This window comes from Chiloscyllium plagiosum, unplaced genomic scaffold (genome assembly GCF_037043375.1).
Source record: "Chiloscyllium plagiosum isolate Xiang-an unplaced genomic scaffold, Cpla_swu_hap1 HiC_scaffold_14, whole genome shotgun sequence".
Classification (NCBI taxonomy): domain Eukaryota; kingdom Metazoa; phylum Chordata; class Chondrichthyes; order Orectolobiformes; family Hemiscylliidae; genus Chiloscyllium; species Chiloscyllium plagiosum.
The window spans coordinates 41,288,424-41,310,663 of record NW_028270152.1 but is presented as its reverse complement, the minus strand read 5'-3'; the positions used below and the strand labels follow the sequence as shown (position 1 = coordinate 41,310,663).

At 40.6% G+C, this 22,240-nt stretch overlaps 1 protein-coding gene across 9 annotated transcripts in view; it reads left to right on the top strand.

Moving 5' to 3' along the window:
• The window catches only part of cfap20dc (CFAP20 domain containing), a 400,185-nt gene that overhangs the window by 168,525 nt on the left and 209,420 nt on the right, over positions 1–22,240 (top strand). For all 9 annotated transcript variants that reach the window (XM_087994376.1, XM_087994375.1, XM_087994372.1 and 6 more), the window contains one exon: positions 18,903–19,039. In XM_087994376.1, the coding sequence (XP_087850502.1) occupies positions 18,903–19,039 (137 nt within the window). The remainder of the gene's footprint in view (positions 1–18,902; positions 19,040–22,240) is intronic.

The following is a 22,240-nucleotide window of genomic DNA, read 5'->3' as shown; positions in this document are numbered from 1 at the left end:
AAACCTGGAGGTGAAGACTAAGCGGGTATGGGATGGCAGTTCTACTGTGGCCACTGGAACTGTTGAGAAATCAAAGACCGAATCTGTATTTTGATAAATGACTGAGTATGTGAGCATTAACACTTATAATCTTGGATCCTTGCTGATATATAAATGGTGAGTAGCACTTGCAATACTGGTTGCATATTGCTACCAGAAAGAAATCTGGCAAGTAAGAATTTACAATGCTGCCTGCAATATGTGGAGCTACCAGTGTTGGACTGGGGTGGACAAAGTTAAAAACCAACTGGGAGAAAGTGAGGACTGCAGTTGCTGGTGATCAGAATCAAAGAGTGTGGTGCTGGAGAAGCACAGCAAGTCAGGCATCATCCGAGCAGCAGGAGAATCGATGTTTTAAGCGCAAGTTCTACAGCAGGAATGAAGATCTTATGCTTGAAACGTCGATTCTCCTGCTCCTCAGATGCTGCACAACACTCTTCGAAAAGTTAAAAATCACACAACACCATAATAGTCCAACATTTGGAAGTACTAGCTATCAGAGTGCTGCTCCTTCATCAGGTAACTACAGGTGACCCCACAACATCACACACACACACACTGAACCTGCAGAACTGCATCCAGAGATACATTCTACCCTCGCTCAAAAAGCACACAACTTGCAGGCAGTCAATCCACACAACGTTCTACAAATTTCTACCTTGGAAACAGAACCAGTTTGACCCAAGACCAGGACACAGACAGTCTCTAACCCCACCCCCCGAACACATTGTCTGAGCTGAGAGGTCACTTTTTTTTATAGAACCTTGAATTGTCTTGAGAATGTGACTTGCGGGAGGTTCTGGCATATACATATTGATGAACTGAGGCCTGCAACCCATTCTAGAAGATGAAAGACTTTGCAACTATCTGGGTTTGTTCAATAGATCATTTTAATTGCATGAAACTGTGATCTTTTGCTATGGATTCTGTGTCGTGTGATCCTGCCCCACTAGTTACCTGATGAAGGAGCAGCGCTCTGAAAGCTAGTACAAGTTATACATCAGCAATAATCTGGTGTGTGATTTTTAACTTTGTCTACAATGTAGTACATAACATCAGGCTATAGCCCAACAGATTTATTTGGAAGTACATCAGGTAATTAATGGGGCAGGATGATAAGACACATAATTTATAGCAAAAGATCATAGTGTCATGTAACTGATACGATATGTTGAACACACCTAGGTTGGTGTTCAGTGTTTCATCTTGTAGAATGGGTTTCAGGTATCGATTCATTAATATGTAAATCCCAAAACTTCTTTCAGTTCACATTCCTGAGATAGTTTAAGGTTTTATTAAAAATAGGAGACATCATAGCTCAGATAATGCATTAAAGTTGTGAGGTTAGAGTCTGTCTGTATTCCAATCTTGAGTCAGACTGGTACTATTTCCAAAGTAGGAATTTATAAAATGTTACATGGATTGACTGCATGTAGGTTGTGCGCATTTTGAACAAAATAGAATGTATCTGCAAGTGCAAATGCAAATTCACCCTATAGATCTATGTATGCGGTACTCACACTCACACAGATTCTCTCTTGTACACATTCTGTCTCTCAGACACACACACATCGACCCCCCCACCACCACACTCTCACCCATACGCACACCCTCTCACAGGTTTATACTCCATCACTCCCATGCACACACTCTACCAAGCACAAACACACACTCACATGCACATGCACAAACTCACATGCACACACTCACACTCTCTTCCACATACAGTCTCTCTCTCTCTCTCTCTTTCTCTCTCTCCCCCCCCCCCCCCCCCCTCTCACTCACGCACAAACATATATAAGTGGACAATACAGCAGCCTTCACTGCACGGGCTGCTGTCAGCCAGGAAATAATGCTTTGACAAGTTCCTTTACCATTTTTGGGTTCCTCCTGAGCAATTCAGAAGTGCTGTAGCCTACTTCCTTTAACATAACAACACCACTGAGCTATTGTTTTATTCATTCAAGGAATATGCTCTTCCCTGGATGGTCTTTTACGCCATATTAAGGGAGAGATTTTCGGCAACATAGAAAAAGTTTTGGTTGGCAAGGTGTCAACGGACCTTTTGGTCATGGCTGAGTGGATAGCACCCAGTGAACAACCCTTCACTTTTAAAGTCTGCCCACATTCTGGAAAGGTCACACATGACATAATAAGATGTTGGAGGTAGCAGTGCTGGCCAATAAAGCATCAGAAAACATAGACATAAATTGGATAAAGAAATATACCATTTCCTGGTGTTTGTCTTCAGTCACCCATGATGACCTTGGGTATTTGGGAAGCAAGTTAATATTATAGCTCATCAGGATGAAATGGTTTGTACATTTTACCTGCTCAAGCAAGAGACATTTGTAGAAGTATTGTAGGCCAACGACTGCACAGAATAAGTTAATCACTGAATGTCTCTACTTCTCCTTAGTAGTTGGCTTGTTCTTGACAATCTGTGGCTACACAGAGAAGCAGCTGTTTTGCTTGGCGTATTCTGACTTGCCACATGCTAAACCCTTTGTTTAACTTCAGTTAGATCCCAGTTAAAATACACTACAATGTGGCAATATAAAAGATGCAAATCTCTTGGATAGGTTTACACTTAATAGTAGGCTCCTGAGGCAAAATGACAGATTTCTTTGAGGATCGTAGAAGTAACAAACAGAAAATCAAAAGTATGAGTTTAAAAAGATTTATATTCTTTGTATGTAGTATGGTTCCAAATTAATATTGTCACATAAGTCTGTAAAGGTCTGGATGCATTTTATGTCATTCAGTGTATATTGTTCATGGTTTTTCTGAGATAATCTTGCTATTTTGAACCTCAAAAATATTTTTAAAATGAAAAGTGAAAAGAGCACAAAATATATTTGATTGATTTGCCTCTAGGTGGTGACATCTGTTATGCTGTTGATTATTAATGCTAGTCTTGTTTTTCCAAGTTCCACTCCAAGCTTTGAGCATAAAAATCACATATGAAACTCCTGTGCTGTAGTGAGAAAGCATTACATTGTTAAAGATCCTATCTTTTATATAAGATGTTAAACTAAGCTTCCACCTATCAATTTGGGTGTCTGTAAAGGATCCCATGGCTCAATTATGAAGACGATTAGGGGACTTATAGCTGGTATTCTGGCCAATCCCTCAATTAATATCACAAAAAAATTCTAGTCTCATTATCATGTTGGATTTTGTGAGAGTTTGCTGCACACAAATTGGCTGCTATGTTTTCTATAATTATCTGAAGGACACGGGAGGGGAATATTTCATTCGGTTAATCAAATGCCGGATAGCATAGTTAGCCAAATATTGGGGCCTTGCGATCTTGTTCGGATAATCCAAAATTCAGTTTACTGAATGCCGGATAATCGAGGTTCCTCTATAATAATAACTACATCTCAATACGTATTTCATGGATGCAAAGAACTTTGAAATGTCTGGTGGTTATGGGAAGTGCTGTACGAAACTCATTTTTTCTACCTTGTTTTTCTCCATAATTAAAATTTACAAAAACATTGGTCACAACACTTCATGAAAGCAATTTTTATTCGTTCACTGGAGGCTGGGCCAGCATTTATTGACCATTCCTAGTTGCCCTTGAGAAGATAGTGATGACCTGCCTTTTTAACCATTGCAGTCCATTTGGTGTGGGCAGACTTACAATACTGTTGGAGAAGGAGTTTCAGGATTTTGATCTAGCAAAAGTGATGGAATTATAATATATTTCCAAGTCAGTCTGGTGAGTGGTGTGGAGGGGAACTTTCACCTACTGGTCTTCTCATGTGTCCCAAAAGAATTTGAGAAGAGGAGCAGGGATGTCATGCGCAATTGTACAAGTCCTTGACGAATGGAGTATTGGTCTCACTATCTGAAGAAGGATGTTCTGGCCATGGAAGGAGTACAACAAAGGTTTATCTGTCTGAGTCCCGAATGGCAGGATTGACATATGAAGAGAGATTGTATTGGTTAGGACTACATTCATTGGATTTTAAAAGAATGACAGATATCTTACAGAAGCCTATAACATTCGAGCAGGACTAGATAGGATCAGATGTTACGATGACCATGGAGCCCAGAACTAGAAATCATAGTTTAAGGATATGAGGTAGGTCATTTAGGACTAAGATGAGGAGAAATTTCTTCATCTAGAGAGTGGTAAGCTTGTGGAATTCTATGCCTGAAAAAGTAGTTGAGGCCAAAACTTTGAATATTTTCAAGATAGAGTTAGATATAGTTTTTGAGGCTAGACGGATCAAAGGGTTTGAAGAGAAAGTGAGAACTTGCTGAATGATTCAGCAATGACACCAGTGAATGGCAGAGCTGGTTCAAAGGGCCAAAATGGCCTACTCTTGCTCCTATTTTCTTTGCTTACATGTCTGCCTCTGTGTCCTTCTGGATGGTAGTGATCATGAGTTTGAAAGGTGCTATCTAAGGAACCTTGGTGAATTTCATGGGATCACATTTAGCTTGTTTCAATGCTTGCTGTTTCAGCTCTGCCCAAGGAGAGACAATGGGGAGAGATGGCTAACAACAGGTCAAAGGTTTAAAGACTCCACTCTTCTTGGCTCTACATTAAGGAAACAAAAAAGGTCTTAGCTTTACAGTGCTCCTTTCAAAACAGACTGTAGTGTGCACAGAATATGTACAGAGTAATTCACCATTTTCAAAAAGGATATGGAAGAGGCAGTAAATGCTGATTTCCATAAAAATGCCTAATATCAGTTTCAGGTGAGTTGCTTGAATGTCTCAGCATTCTTAATAACAGATTATGTAGGATACATAATGCACAAGGATTATGCAGGATACATTTAATGTTATGACTGAGGTTAGAGAGTGCACTTTCACCTTTTGGTTCTGCCACTCCATTGCTCATGGCAGAAATTTAAATGCTTTATCCACTTACCAATATGGCCAATTATATACATTGTACTGTCTTTAGAATAAAATAATCAACCAAGTTTCTTTATTGATCCATTGTGAAAGCATGATGTTCTTGGTAAAAATATAAAGCTGATTAACACGTAGTTTGAAATAGACAAATATAAATAGCCCAACACATGCAATCACACATCCTAATGAAAAGAAAGAAATAAAGAACTTTCTCTGCAGAGAGTAATTTTGAAAAACAAAACACATTGGTATATAATTGTTAAGTCTTCAAGGTAAAAAAGGACAAGGTATAAAATGTTCATGATGACTTTAAGTCAGTGTCCTGTTGTGAGATAGATAAAAGTGTCACGAAACAGATGTTTGTCACTGAGACCTTTGCAGATGCAGTTTGTCCAGGAATTGTCAATAATTCTGAGGATTTTCTGCAAAACAGCTGCATCATTTTTTTTTAGGTTTCACTGGACTGTTCAAAAGCGTTTTCAAGAAAGGCATAGCATGAGCTGGGTAGCTTCTCTTTCAGTAGGCTATACGTCAACTGATCTTTAAACAATATCTAAAAGAAAAGCATAGACCCAGCTGTGTGATTTCCTGCCAATGAGTCTTAGCAATTAGCCAAAGCCAGATTAATTTCAAGAAATAAATTTATAAAAAAATGCCACAATGTTCTTTCAGTCAGCCTTTTTAAACAAAATGTTCAGATATCCAACCATTTTATTAATCCATTAACATAAATCCTAAGGGAAAAAAAGCAACTTCATAAAACTCACAGGAATACAATATTTGGCCCAACCAATCCATGCTTGTTTATAATTCACCCAAGCCTTTCCTAACATTAGGAAATATCTTTTGATCTCCCTGTTTGATTTCTTCATGACTATTTTACATTAACAACCTCTAGTTATTCTCTTCATCTGAAGAGAAAACATTCTGTCCAGATTCACTATAAAATCATGAAGACTATTGATAAAGGCCTCTAATATATCACCCCACAGTTGCCTTTTTTCAAGAAAGAAGAGATATAGCCTGTCAGTCTTTTTCTGTTGAGTTTACTCATATTTCTAGGATTATCTTTACAAAACTTCTGTGTTCCTTCTCCGATGCCTCTGGATCCTTTTTCATAATAGGATGACCAGAACTGCAGCATGCAGTATTATACATTTAGTTAAAGCTAGGGCATGGTTTGCTTTTCTTTCTATTGACCTTACTAACCTGTAGTGATTGGCGTATTTTGTAAGCAGGGATCACATTGCTCCTCCATTCCACCGAGACTTGTGCCTTCTAAGTAGTAGGTAATCCTTCTATTCTTCCTACCAAAATGTAGTATGTCACATTTATCTTTGTTGAACTTCATCGAGTCAGAGAGATGTACAGAATGGAAACAGACCCTTCGGTCCAACTTGTCCATGCCGACCAGATATCCCAACCTAATTCAGCCCAATTTGCCAGCACCCAGACCATATCCCTCTAAACCCTTCCTATTCATATACCCATCCAGTTGACTTTTAAATGTTGCAGTTGTACCAGCCTCCACCACTTCCTCTGGCACCTCATTCCATACACGCACCACCCTCTGCGTGAAAAAGTTTCCTCTTAGGTCCCTTTTATATCTTTCCCCTCTCATCCTAAACCTATACCCTCAAGTTCTGTACTCCTCCACCTCAGGGAAAAGACTTTGTCTATTTATCCTATTCATGCCCCTCATGATTTTATAAACCTCCATGAGGTCACCCCTCAGCCTCCGACGCTCCAGGGAAAACAGCCCCAGCCTATTCAACCTCTCCCTATGGCTCAAATCCTCCAACCCTGGCAACATCCTTGTAAATTTTTTCTGAATCCTTTCAAGTTTCGCAATATCTTTACGATGGAAAGGAGACCAGAATTCCATACAATATTCCAAAAGTGGCCTGATCAATAAAGGAAAGCACACCAAATGCTTCCTTCATGATCCTACCTACCTGTGACTCTACATTCAAGGAGGTATGATCCTGCACTCAAAAGGTCTCTTTGTTTAGCAACACTCCTCAGGATCTTACCATTAAGTATATAAGTCCTGCTAAGATTTGCTTTCCCGAAATGCAGCACCTCGCATTTATCTAAATTCAACTACATCTGCCACTCCTCAGTACATTGGCCCATCTGATCAAGATTCCATTGTAATCTGAGATAACCTTCTTTGCTGTCCACTGCACCTCCAATTTTGGTATCATCTGCAAACTTACTATCTATACCTCCTATGTTCATATCCAAATCATTTATATAAATGATGAAAAGTAGAGGACCCAGCACCTGATTCTTGTGGCACTCTACTGGTCACAGTTTGAAAAACAACTCTCCACCACCACCTTCTGTCTTCTACCTTTGAGCCATTTCTGTATGCAAATGGCTAGTTCTCCCTGTATTCCATGCTTTCTAACCTTGCTAACCAGTCTCCCTTAGGGAACCTTGTCAAACGCCTTACTGCAGTCCACATAGATCTGCCCTCATCAAACTTCTTTGTAACTTTTTCAAAAAAACTCAATCAAGTTCATGAGACATGGAAGTTTTGGGAGAGTTTAATGCTTGATGAGGATTATATCTGCAATAAATGTCGTTGGTTGCGAATCATGTCATATCGAATGGATCGGTTGGAGTAACAGTTAGAGATAATGAGGAGTTTACAAGAGTTAAGGCGTGTGATGGATGGCAGTTATAGGAAAAGAGAAAATCCACAGATACAGTCAGGTAGATGGGTTAACTCCAAGAAAAGTAGAAGAAGTGGGTGGATAGTATGCTGTTTTGGAAAATGTAGGAGGTGATGGACTTTTAGGGAAATGTAGCATGAACAGCCAAGTTTCTGGTACCGACACTGGCTCTAAGGTAATGAGGGGTACATCAGATTCCAAGTGATCGATTGTGTTTGCGGACTCTCTAGTCAGGGGTACAAACAGACGTTTCTGCAGCCAGCAGTGAAAAATCAGAATGGTGTGTTGCCTCCCTGGTGCCAGGATCAAGAGAGGGTGCAGAATTTTCTCAAAGGGGAGAGCAACCAGCAGGAGGTCATTGTACACATTGGTACCAACAACGTAAGAAGGGAAAAGGATGAGATTCTGAAGGGAAAATATAGAAAGCTCGGCAGGAAATTAAAAAGGAGGTCCTCGAGGGTAGTAATATCTGGATTACTCCTGGTGCTACAAGCTAGTGAGGGTAGGGATAGGAGGATAGAGCAGATGAATGTGTGGCTGAAGAGCTGGTGTATGGGAGAAAGCATTCATATTTTTGGATCATTGGAATCTCTTCTGGGGTAGAAGTGACCTGTACAAGAAGCATGGATTGCACCTGAATTGGAAGAGGGCCAATATAGTGGCAAGGAGATTTGCGAGAGCTGCTTGGGAGGATTCAGACGAATAACTTGGCAGGAAGTGGGGGGGAGCCCAGGGAGATAGTGAGGAAAGAGATCAATTGAAGACTGCTACAGTTGAGAAAAGAAGCCAGTCAAACAGTTAGGTCAGGCAGGAACAAGGTAGGACTAATAAATTAAACTGCATTTATTTCAATGCAAGAGGACTAACAGGGAAGGCGGATGAACTCAGGGCATAGTTAGGAACATGGGATTGGGATATCATAGCACTTATAGAAATGTGGCTCAGGGATTGACAGAACTGGCAGCTTAATGTTGCAGGATGCATATGCTATCGGAAGGATAGAAAGGGAGGCAAGAGAGGAGGGGGAGTGTCGTTTCTGATAAGGGATAGCATTACAGCCGCACTAAGGGAGGATATTCCCCGAAATACATCCCAAGAGGTTATTTGGGTGGAACTGAGAAATAAGGAAAGGATGATCACCTTATTGGGATTGTATTATAGACTCCTCCAATAGTCAGTGGGAAATTGGGAAACAAATTTGAAAGGAGATTTCAATTATCTGTAAGAATAGTAGGTGATTTTAACTTTCCAAACATAGACCGGAACTGCCATAGTCGTAATAGTTTAGATGGAGAGGAATTTGTTAAGAAGGTACATGATGGCAGCGATCTAGGAAGATTGCATTGCAGAGATCCGCACCGCAGCACAAGTGGGATGCACTTTTAACCCGCCCAGCCCGGAACACCGCAGGCGTGGAGTCCCAGGAAACTGTTGAAAATCAACTTACCTGGGTTTTCGCCCAGCCTGTAGGACCCTCAGACTCGATTTCTTACCAGGGCTCTGGTGAAGGAGCTCACAAAATCTCGCGAGATATTGGGTAAGCAGATAAAGGAGAAGCTGGCCCTGATCTCTATCATGCTGCAGAAGCATGAACAGCAGCTGAGAGACCTGGAAAAAAGGACAAATGAGGTAGAACACAGAGTTACAGTGGTGGAAGCTGATACCAATTCCTCCAAGGATAGGATCCAAGCCCTGGAAACTCAAGTCCATAATTTGCTTAACCAAGTTGATGACCATGAGAACAGGGGCAGGAGAAAAAATATTCGGATCATCGGTCTGCCGGAGGGTAAGGAAGGTGCATGTCTGGTGGAATTTATTGAGGGCTGGATGCCAAAATTCCTTTACTTGGAGGCTGGAATGAGAGGCTTGAAGATCGAAAGGACTTACCGGATCATGGCGCGAAGGTCAGGTCTGGATCAATGTTCTCATCCTCTCTTGGTGCAGTTTCATCATTATAGAGATAAGGAGAGAATCATGGAAGTTTCCAGAATCCATAGAAAAAATCTGAACGCCCTGGTTTACGAGGGCTCTAAGATCATGTTCTTCCAGGACTTCTCAGCAGCGGTGATCCAGAAAAGAAAATCTTATGATGGAGTCAAGAGAAGACTGAGGGAGCTTGGGATCCAGTACTCTCTGAGGTATCCAGTGGTATCTCTGAGGCTTCGTTTCATCTTAGATGGATTTGTACGTCTTTGACGTGTCGGAGAAGGCAAGAGACTTTGTGGACAAATTAACTTAACCTGAACAATTTAGTACGTACAAGTAGTAGTGTTGTTTGAGTATGTCTTTGTTTTTTCTTTAAAAAACAGAGGAAGTCCAGTTGGGCTTACTTTTCCTTTTTTTTAAATTGATAATAATCTGGTTTAAACTATGTTTGGAGGCAGTTGAGATGTCTACTTTCAATTTCTAAGTTAAGTTATACCAAAGGATGGATGGAGTATTTACTCTTTTATTTTCAAAATTTCTTTACTCACATTGCTATTCCAGGATGTATTTTCTTTCTTTTCTGCTTGTGTTTGTGGTGTGGCTCTAGCTAAGAGGAGGGAAAATTGTTGGGATAGTTATATGCCTATTTATGGGCAGTTTATACTCGGGTAATTCTCAAAGCCCTGACAAACAGGGAAGAATATGGGGTTTTAAATGTTTATTGCCCTCCGGCTAATTCCCTCAAATTTCTGGTAGGTACGTTCTCTAAATTGATCAGTCTTGAGTCCTGGCATATCATTATAGGAGGAGATTTTAATTGTCTCATGCATCTCAAAGGCCCCTCTGTACAAACTAAACAATTAGTGGTTCTGTGTGTGGAGTTAGGGTTGGTGAACGTCTGGAGGCGTCTCCACCCAAGGCAAGGATTTTATGTTTTTTTTCCAAGTCACACAGATGTCACACCAGGATTGATTTTTTTATAACACCCCTGGCAACCTTGGCAACCCTGGTGGCATTTTGTACAATTGGTAATATTACTATCTCCGATCATGCTCCAGTGTACCTGTTGGTTAAGATTAAAGACATTACTGTGGGTCTGAGGCACTGGCGAATGGACCCCTTTATCCTTAAGGATAATAAATTATGAGGAGTACTTCTCCAGAGAATTTTGGGCGTTCCTAGACATTAACTCAGGCTCGGTTAGTAGCCTATCTGTCCTTTGGGAAACTGCCAAAGCCTATGTAAGGGGGTTAATTATTTCCCATTCTGCCAGTAGGAAGTGGCAGAAGGGTGAGCAGCAACATCTCCCCAAAGCATGGTTGAAGGCAGCCAAGAAGGCTTACTTTGACAGACTCTCATTGGTCAAGCTACAGAGGATTATGCACTGCGGTCTGCATTGAATTCCATGGTCACGCAGACAGCTAAGAAGGAGCTTACTTTTGCAAAGCAAAGGTTATATGGGCATGGTGACAAGCCAGGCAAATACTTAGCATATCTCGCCAGGAAAAGGAGTGTGCCTCAAGCCATTATGGTGATTAGGGAAGAGTCTGGGAACCTAACATGTGACTCCAAAAAGATTAATGTGGCATTCCAGAGATTTTACTCTAAGTTATACCAATCTGATGGTTGTGAGGAGGGGCGGGCCAAGTTAGAGTCCTTTTTCAAGGATCTGGAGCTCCTGGGTGGACCCCTGAACAAGAGTCATTTCTCAATGTCCCCTTATCAGAGCAAGAGGTGCAGGAGGCTGTGAAGCAGCTTCAGAGTGGAAAGGCACCCGGTCCTGATGAACTGCCCAGCGAATTCTATGAGGAATTTATAAACATATTGTCAAGTCCGATGTTCAATATCCGATGTCCGATGAAGCATACAGCCATGATTGTCTCCCTCCATCTCTGAGAGAGGCCAATATTTCACTTATTCATAAAAAAGGAAAGGTACCAGAGGACTGTGCTTCGTACAGGCTCATTTCAGTCTTAAATGTGGACTTTAAAAGCCTCTCTAAGACTCCTGTGTTAAGGCTGGAGACTGCGTTGCCTTCTATTGTTAAAGAGGGCCAGACGGGTTTCATAAAGGGCCATAGATCCTCCAATAATGTTAGGAGGCTGCTTAATGTAATTCAAGCATGTCAACAATAGTCAATACAGGGATTGGGGATTTCTCTAGATGCAGAGAAGGCATTTGACCGAATTGAGTGGCCATACCTTTTTTATACTCTGGAGCAGTTTGGCTTGGGCAAAGTCTTTATAAGATGGGTAAAGTTTCTCTACAGTAACCCTCTCACTGTGGTCATCACCAATGGGGTACGATCAAGCAATTTTAACATTTTTAGGGGCAGCTGGCAGGACTGTCCCCTTTTGCCATTGCTTTTTACATTGGTGATTGAACCATCGTAGGGATCCTAATATATCAGTTCTAGAAGTGGGACCAAAATTACATAAGATTACGTTGTAAACGGACAATGCCCTTATTTTTTTGTCAAATCCAGCAGTTTCGGTGCCTCGCCTGATACTACGCATCAGTGTGTTTGGCACCTTTTCAGGGTACAAGATTAAATTTGCAGTATCAGAGGTTATACCTATGGGTGGTCTTATGAAGGAGCTAGGTCTTGAGGGCGAATATCGATTCCCATTTAAGTGGTCACAGGTTGGTTTGTGTATTTGGGCCTATTTACTACTCTAGTTCTTGATCAGTTGTTCAATTATTTGACAAAATCAAACAAGACCTTCAAAGATGGGTGGTGCTTCTGGTCTCATGGTTGGGTCAGATAGCGCTTATTAAGATGAATGTTCTCACCTGTTTGTTGTACCTAATACGGATGACCCCCTGATTTTCAATAAGCAAATATTCAGAAGATTGAACGGCTGGTTCAGCTCTTTTATTCGGCATCGTAAGCGGCCTTTTATTAAAATTAGCTAAACTGCAACTGCCTCACAGTTGCATTGGGGGGAGTGGAACTCCCGAACATTAAAAACTATTAATTAAGCTCGCTTTTATCTTACATGAGTGATTGGGCTTGTGGGGACCCTCTTTCAATATGGTTAGATATCGAAACCTCTCAAGCAGGGTGCCCCCTTACCAGCTTGCTGTTTTTGGACAAAATGAGGACAGTTAGGGAACATTGCCATAACCTAATAGTTATCAATACTGTTAAAGCATGGAGGGCAAATCGCAGGGGGAAGGCATTATTGGCAAAACATCTTCTCTTACACCGATAGTGGGTATGCCGAATTTTCAACCGGGGATGATAGATTCAGGATTCAAACATTTGGCAGCTAGAGCTGTGTCTTGCATAGGCGATTTATTTGAGGGAGCCACAATGATGTCCTCTGATCAGTTAGCACAGAAATACAAACTATATAACAGGGACCTCTTTCGGTTTTTTCAAGTTAGGGATTTTATTCAAAAAAAACATATTTGACTGATCCTTACAAATCCGACATTAGATGAGGTTGCTCAGTCTAAGAGTACACTTTCTGTCAGCACTTTATATCATTAATTCGGGGCGCCCCCTCAGATGAGTCTGATCGACTCTGCAGGGTATGGGAGAGAGAGCTCAGTGTTAAGGTCTCCTCACAGGCATGGGAAATGCAAGATAGGTATCAATTTGCAATAGGACCCATGCTTTACAATTGAAGATTCTCCACAGGGTCCACTTGGCTCCAGATCGTTTGTCAAAATTTAAACCAGGGGTATCTTCAACATGTCCCAAGTGGAAGGTTGGTACAGGCACTCTTACCCATTGTCTCTGTCCTGTGGTAGGCTTCAAACATACTGGAGTGCTGTGGCGGGTGCAATGGAGGGGATTTTGGGTGTAAGGGTGGAGAAGGACCCAACCTCTCTTCTTCTTGGCCTGCCCAGCGTGTTCCCGTAGATACGCATAAGAAAAAACTTTTCAAATTCTCACTTTCTGTGCAAGAAAGAATATCTTGTTAGGTTGGGTATCCGAAAATCCCCAGGGCCTGGTGGGTTGGCAGAAGATTGTTATAGAGCATTTTCTCACAAGTATGGTACACCTAAGAATTTCTATAAGACAAGGTGGCCCTTTTTAGAATACCTGGACATATAGCCGCAACAATTGTGTTTTATGAGTCGAATATCCAGGGAGGGGGAGCTGCAAATATATGAGTGTTTTGCTTGGCTGAGCTGAGTTATTAATTATTTAGTTAAGTAGTTAGTTGGGATTTTTTGATATATATTTTTCAATATATATTTATACATTTGTCCATGAGGGCAGTTTGGGTTTTTTTACACTTTTTTGGTATTCGTTGTATTGTTTGAATTGTATTGTTTTGTATTTGTTGTAATATTTAAAAAATATATTTTTTAATAAAAATGTATATATTTTAAAAAGTGTACAAGAAAATTTTCTGGAGTCAGTATGTGGATGTACCAACTAGAGAAGGTGCAAAACTTGACCTACTCTTGGGAAATAAGACAGGGCAGATGACTGAGGTATCAGTGGGGGAGGACTTTGGGACCAGCGACCATAATTCTATTAGTTTTAAAATAGTGATGGAAAAGGGTACACCAGATCTAACAGTTGAAGTTCTAAATTGGAGGAAGGCTAATTTGGACAGTATTAGGTAAGAATTTTCAAAAGCTGACTGGGGGCACATTTTCGCAGATAAACGGACAGCTGGAAAATGGGAAGTCTTCAGAAGTGAGATAACGAGTCCAAAGACTGGAAGATGTTAGGGTGAAAGGAAAGGCTGGTAGGTGTAGGGAATGCTGGATGACTAGAGAAATTGAGGGTTTGGTTAAGAAAAGGAAGGAAGCATATGTCAGGTATAGACAGGAAAGATTGAGTGAATCCTTCAAAGAGTATAAAAGCAGTAGGAATATATTTAAGAGGGAAATCAGGAGGGCAAAAAGAAGACATGAGATAGCTTTGGCAAATAGAGTTAAGGAGAATCCAAAGAGGTTTTACAAATACATTAAGGATTAAAGGGTAACTCGGGAGCAAATGGGGCCCCTCAAAGATCAGCAAGGCAACCTTTGTGCAGAGCCGCAGGAGATAGGAGAGATACTAAGTGAGTATTTTGCATCAGTGGAGAACGACATGGAAGATATAGAATGCGGGGAAATAGATGGTGACATCTTGAAAAATGTCCAGAGGAGGAATGCTGGATGGCTTGAAATGCTTAAAGCTGGATAAATCCCCAGGACCTGATCAGGTGTACTCTAGAACTCTGTGGGAAGCAAGGAAAGTGATTGCTGGGCCCCTTGCTGAGACACTTTCATCATCGTTAGTCACAACTGAAGTACCAAAAGACTGGAAGTTGGCTAACATGGTGCCATTATTTAAGAAAGGTGGTAAGGACAAGCCAAGGATTTATAGACCAATGAGCCTGATGGCAGTGGTGGGCAAGTTGTTGGAGGGAATCCTGAAGGATAGGATGTACATGTATTTGGAAAGGCAAGGACTGATTAGGGATAGTCAACATGGCTTTGTGTGTCATTTGCCAAGTATATTCCCATTCCACAAATTTATTAATGTGTTTACTATAATTTGTTGTAAATTTTCCTTACTGTTGTTATCCATTCAATTTGATGTCATTCACAAATTTGGAAATTGTATTTTGATACCAAAGTTCAGATATCTTGAAATTGTAAATAGCTATGGTCCTAACACTAATTCCGTGGAAGAACACTGCCCATCTTCTGCAACTTTGAACAATTGCCCTTTATTTGCACTTGCTGCCTTCTATTTTGAAACCGGTAATCCATTCTGTTAGTTGACTTCTGACTCCACATTCATGGACTTTATTCATTAATCTGTTGTGTACTTTATGAAAGAGCTTTTGAAATGTCAGCAATCCACAGCATTGCCATTGCCAACTTTCTATGTCATCTCCCAAAAAATTCAATTATATTGGTCATGCAAATTTTTTCCTTTTGAAAATGATTGCTCACTATTGTATTTTTGGTTCCAAATGTTCTTCCATTCTTCTTACCACTTAATATTGAGCTGATTGATCAATCATTCCTTGGCATTGTTCTATCCCCCCTTCATAAATATGGAATTACATTGTCTATTCACCAGTCCTCTGACACCATAGCATTTTCAAATGAATTATTAAATATGTATTGCCTCTGCTTTCCCTTTAAATACATTGGTGCAATCCATCTGGACCAGAGATCATTCCCTCTGAATTTGTTTAGTTTGTCCAATGCATTTTTAAAATTTTAAATGGACTTATCTCATTATAATCTCAATCAACATCATGTCTGCTTATTTTAATTCTTTAAAGTTTGGGAGAAGATTTGTAGCTTGGGTGCTCGTTGTTGTGGTTCTGTTCGCCGAGGTGGGAATTTGTGTTGTAGACGTTTCGTCCCCTGTCTAGGTGACATCCTCAGTGCTTGGGAGCCTCCTGTGAAGCGCTTCTGTGATGTTTCCTCCGGCATTTATAGTGATTTGTACCTGCCGCTTCCGATTGTCAGTTCCAGCTGTCCGCTGCAGTGGCCGGTATATTGGGTCCAGGTCGATGTGCTTATTGATTGAATCTGTGGATGAGTGCCATGCCTCTAGGAATTCCCTGGCTGTTCTCTGTTTGGCTTGTCCTATAATAGTAGTGTTGTCTCAGTCGAACTCATGTTGCTTGTCATCTGAGTGTGTGGCTACTAAGGATAGCTGGTCATGTTGTTTCATGGCTAGTTGGTGTTCATGGATGTGGATCGTTAGCTGTCTTGCTGTTTGTCCTATGTAGTGTTTTGTGCAGTCCTTGCATGGGATTTTGTACCCTACATTGGTTTTGCTACATGAGCAAAACCAGTGTAGTGTACAAAATCCCATGCAAGGACTGCACAAAACACTACATAGGACAAACAGCAAGACAGCTAACGGGTCCGCATCCATGAACACCAACTAGCCACAAAACAACATGACCAGCTATCCTTAGTAGCCACACACTCAGATGACAAGCAACATGAGTTCGACTGGGACAACACTACTATTATAGGACAAGCCAAACAGAGAACAGCCAGGGAATTCCTAGAGGCATGGCACTCATCCACAGATTCAATCAATAAGCACATCGACCTGGACCCAATATACCGGCCACTGCAGCGGACAGCTGGAACTGACAATCGGAAGCGGCAGGTACAAATCACTATAAATGCCGGAGGAAACATCACAGAAGCGCTTCACAGGAGGCTCCCAAGCACTGAGGATGTCACCTAGACAGGGGATGAAACGTCTGCAACACAAATTCCCACCTCGGCGAACAGAACCACAACATATTTTAATTCTGTTGTAAGTACTGAATTGAAATAATTATTTAATATTTCAACCATATCTCTGTTGGTGCATTTGGTATCTCTTAATGATTCTAATCCCATCACAGCCTCCCTGTTTTATTATTGAGATGCCTGTAAAATATTTTATTATTGTATTTTACATTCTTTGATAATTTAGTTTTGTAGTTATGCTTTGTCTTTACATTTACTTCTCATCTAATCTCTTGATATTAATGCCTATCACACATGCCTCTGCTGTCTTTGTATTAAATTTGTGCCTGTTTCCAAACCTGAATTCTTTCCTTATATTGTTATTCATCCATGATGTTCCACACCTTTTTTGGTTCACAAAAAATATTTTTGCTCAACTCTAAACACCATTTCAGATGTTTCCCATTGTTCCATGGTACAATGGAGCTTTGTGCTCTCCCTCCCATGTGGGTCGTCTTGTTGTAAAACAAGTGAATTGCAGTGCAATTGCATTCCTAGGTCAGTGCTTTCTGCAGTCTATGATTTGTGTCTTCTAATTAAATAATATTGATTCCAATTGACCACTTCCATCTTCAATGCAAAGAAAGTTTCAAAAAGCTGACTTATTTGTTATTTACTATGTATGATGAAGAAGAACTTCTTGATATGTCTAAATTGATTTTCTTAGAGTAAAGCTGTTTCTTCTTAATAGTATTTGTAAATTAGTTTGGAATAATCATTTGGATTATTCTCTAAAAATCAATTGAATACCTACCTCAACAAAATCATATCATTATTTATATGTGAAAGTAAAGTTTTTTTAGTGTTTCTCTCAACTCCAACACTGGAAAGCAATTTTGAGGCACTTCTTTACACTGCCAGCGTTACTTAAATATTTGCCTGTGTCTCAGTGACCAGAGATGGATGTAGGTGTGAACTGCTTAGAGTCCCATGCATATTGAACATAATTATTTTGATATTGGTACTTTGGTTATACAGTTGAGCTTCCAATATTTTACAGCATTTTAAACTCCTTCAAATTCTTTCATGCATTGTGAATATCATGTATTATTTTGTCATACACTTCAAAGCTGACCACATTTAACTTCACCTGCCATTGACCAGTTCATTTTCTTACTTTTTCCAACATATTCTGTAGATTCTCTGCTTCTTCTTATGTTCTACTATCTCACCTTCAATGCAAGTTTTTAAGCATCTTTAAATTTGACTAATTTGCACTGGCTATTTGAACCTGAATCTTGCATATAAGTTAGGAACCATTGTGCTCAAAGCATCAAACATTAAAATATTCAAAAATGCTATTCCATATTTCTTTTCACATCCCAACATACATCTGCTAACAAATCTATATTTTCTACCTTTATGACAAATTCTCATTCACTCATAGTGAGTGAATCTTAACAACTTTAACTTTGTGAATGGCCCATTGTATGGAACTTTTGCACAGCATTTTAGGTATCTATGTTCACTGTGTTATAGGGCATTGCACATTTGGATGCAATTATTTAACAGTCAAGGATGTTCATCAGACAATATGTGCCCTTTCTGAATCTATTTCAGTATATGAGATTATTGTTGCACAAATATTCTGCTAGGAGAAAGTGAGGACTGCAAATGCTGGAGATCAGAGTCGAGTGTGGTGCTGAAAAGACACAGCAGGTTAGGCAGCATCTGAGGAGCAGGAGAATCAACGTTTCGGGCATAGGCCCTTCATCAGGACTGATGAAATATTCTGCTGTCTTACCCTTTTATCAGTTCCAATTGAAGTAAAATTAATGTGCCTAAAGTTGCCTGTGTTTTTTTTTAACTATGGTTTTTGAAAAATGAAGGGGTTCTATGATCCTATAAATTGTCAAATGACAATAATATATTGTAAATGTTTATTACCTGAAAGTGCTTGGGAGGTTTTATCACATAAATGTGCTAGATAAAAGCAAGTTGCTATTAGAATATATTCTATCTTTGTTTTAAACTTATTGGCTGACTTTATGGTTTTCACTTCATTTCTAACTTCCCTTTACATTTGAGCTTTGGCATTAATGTCTAACTCCCTAAATTCGCCCTGAATCTGTAAACCGTTATATACTCACACAAGACTGCAGAAGTGTCATGAATCATACAAATGAAAATTACTTCTCTATTTTACTTTAGACCAACAGACCAATGGTGCAACAGCCAGTGTACGTAGTGTTAGAAGCCAAGATGTTTCTCACATTGCTTTTGGATCAAAAGTACTTGGACCACCTCCAACCAGTGGCAGAAAAGCTGGGACAACAGGATCTAAAGATGTAAGTCGCTGTTCCATGATAATTGATAATTCAAGTGATATTTCAAATATTACATTGCAATGTATTCTAGCTTATTGGTATTTTTAAAGGTACATCTATTCAGTGCTCATAGGCTATGGCAATTAGGAGCAACCTTTCTGTTCCACCAAAGAGCACTCAATAAATTTTTGTCCTCCTTTACCTTCCTCTACAATTTAATGTAGTCTCTGGTTCAGCAGCTGGAGTGGATCTCCACTCTCCTTGGAGATGGACCTAATGGTCCTAGAGGCTTGGTGATGTCCCAGGGGCTGCTTATGTCTACACAGCGCAGAGGCAAGTTGACCCTCTTCACCTTGAACTTATGAGTTTGGAGGGAGACAAGCAAGGTTGGGAGGCCCAGCCATATCCTGAGACCTCTGAGGAGGTGTGCTTCCTGGCACTATGTTGTCTCCTTTCAAGGGTGGAGCAAGTGGTGTATAGTCAGGTTTCTGCCTTCCTGTCACCATGCCTTCAGTCCTGAGGACCAATGAGTGGGGTGCTGGGGGATAGTTATGTGTGCCACTCTGAGGGTGTCAGTTATGCGTTAATATGATAGCTTTTTTCAGTTCTGTGGAGGCATAGAATAGAGATGGTTCATGATTCTCTGAAATGCTGATGCTTCTGGGCACTGATAGCCATTGAGTCCCAAATAACTGTCTGTTGCACAGCCAGCTGCAGAATCATTGCAGCAAAGTGCTCACTGGATTGTGCTGCCAAAAATTCTAAGACTAATGCTCTACCCAAAGTATTGTTTGTATTTGAGTTAGGGTGTTGGGTGTAGGAAGCAGCCTCAATGATGATTCCTCTGAGGCTTTGATACTGTCTTCTTCCGAAGTCAGAAGGTGAATTATGGGGGAACTGGGTGATCCTTGGCAGAATACATGGATAGGCTGGCAGTAGCTGCAAGACATATGAACAAGAAGGCATCAGGCCCATGGTTAGAAGTGGCGTGATGAATGAGGTTGACACCTGGGTTAATGTGAGAGTTGCAATGGAATGAAGAATGGTAGTTACTTATTTGTCAAGACATGGATATCTCGACACCCTTGCAGAGGGTCCCGGTATTCTCCTGTTGAGCAGTCCCCTGACACACTCACAGTCCTGTCATGAATTGCCTTCTCCAATAATGACAGCAAAAGAGGAATTGGTGAGTTTAAAATAGGTTGAATGGCTTTTGGTGTCAGTGCAGAAGGTGAGGTATTCTCAGGGAATCGTAGGCAATGCAGAGGGCATGCAGGGTTAATGGTGTGGGAGGTTGGAGGAATTGAAAGTGAATGAGCCAAGATGTTGCAGGTAATACTGAAAGTGATAAAACGTGAGCCTTAGTGGAAACTGGGTGCAGAGGTACAGAGAGAGGTAGTTGAGAGAAGGGTGTAACATTTAATCAGGTGCAGCAGAGAAAGCTTTCCCTTCTCACCCTGGAAAACATACTAACCCAGCTGGTGATCTCTGACCTGACCTGGTGGCCTCCCTTACAGTTTTTCAGGAAGAATACTCTTCTCCTTTTCACCACCCCATGCACCAGCAGGTCCAGGTCCTGTTGGAGAATCGTAGTTCCATCTTTCCTTCCTCCATCATGTTCTGATTTTGTCCAGTAATGTGCTCAGCTTCAGAATGCCAATGCTCATCCAGGTGCAGGTCTTTTAAAGATTGTTTGCACAAAAGGGATGCCAGTCTTTCAGTAGATATCTGCTGAGTTGAGTGTTGTTGCAGGAATAGTGTGTGGTGAAATAGACTGGAATCAGATGTGAGAGATGCAATGTGGTCATGGTGGATAACTGCTGTGTTTGGTAAAATGCAGTGAGAGGACTTGGTAGGTCTTGCAGCAAAACGCAGTCCAAAAATTCAACACAATTTGAATTTAGACAAAAAAAAGGTTCCACCCATAGTACTTTTGCATTAAATAGACTGGATGTTTTTCATGTCTTAAAAGTTTCATCAGGATTTCATGGTACAACAGCGACTAATGCACCTTTGATTTGAAATTGTTTGACTTCACTTGTCCAAAAACATTCTCTAGTCCATCAAAGGTCCAGTCCCAAGTCTGCCAGACTACGGCCTGTATCCTTTGCATAAATTAAATAGGGGTGGCAACAGTGAGCAACAGTGGCTCAGTGGTTAGCACTGCTGCCTCACAATGCCAGGGACTTGGGTTCGATTCTAGCCTCGGGCGACTGTCTGTGTGAAGTTTGCACATTCTCCCCTTGTCTGCGTGGCCTTGTCTGCATGGGTTTCCTCCGGTTGCTCCAGCTTCCTCCAAAGATGTGCAGGTTAGGTGAATTGACCATGCTAAATTGCCCATAATGATTGGTGCATTAGTCAGAGTAAATACAGGATAGGGGAATGGGTCTGGGTGGGTTATTCTTCGGAGGGTCGGTGTGGACTTGTTGGGCCAAAGGGCCTGTTTCCATACTGTAGGTAATCTAAATCCTTATTTCACCCATAATTGGCCTTAATCTAATTTTAAATGATATCCTCTTGTTCTTGGATCTCCAAATCAGAGGAAATAGTTACCTTATAAATTGCACATTAAATTATTCTTTTGTTTTAAGTAGTACAGTACCTCAATTAGACCACCCTAAACTCAAGGGAATGCAAACTAGTCTATGCCACATTTCCTCATAATATAGTCCTTTAAGCTCTATATTGTTCTGGTAAATCTTTGATGTACCCCTTCTAAGATCAATGTATATTCCAGATATTCTGATCAAATCTGAACATGCTATTTCAGATTGAGTCTGACTGAGCCTTTGTACAATTGAAGCAGCATTGCCTAACTTTCTAACCACCACATAGTAAAAGCCAACTTTCATTTGCCTTTTTGTAACCATACAACAGCTTTTCTTTGCAGTCTTTGTCTCACACAGCTAATGATCTAATTTGCGTTTTTCATTTCCAAAGTAGGCTGCTGTTCTGTGCGCATAATTTCATAAACTTTAGTTTTCCCACATACTTGGTCTATGTCTGTTCATAATATCCTATACAGAATTCCCTTTGCCTCCCAAGTTAAAATCAATTGCAAATATGAGCATTAGCTCTCAATACCTTCATTCAGCCATTAACATTTCTACTGCATACTTGAAGCCCTAGTGTTAATCCCTGTGCACATCACTTGTCAGATCCCACCAATTAGAGCACCAATGCTATATCTCTACAGTAATCCCATCCCAACCAATTAGTAAA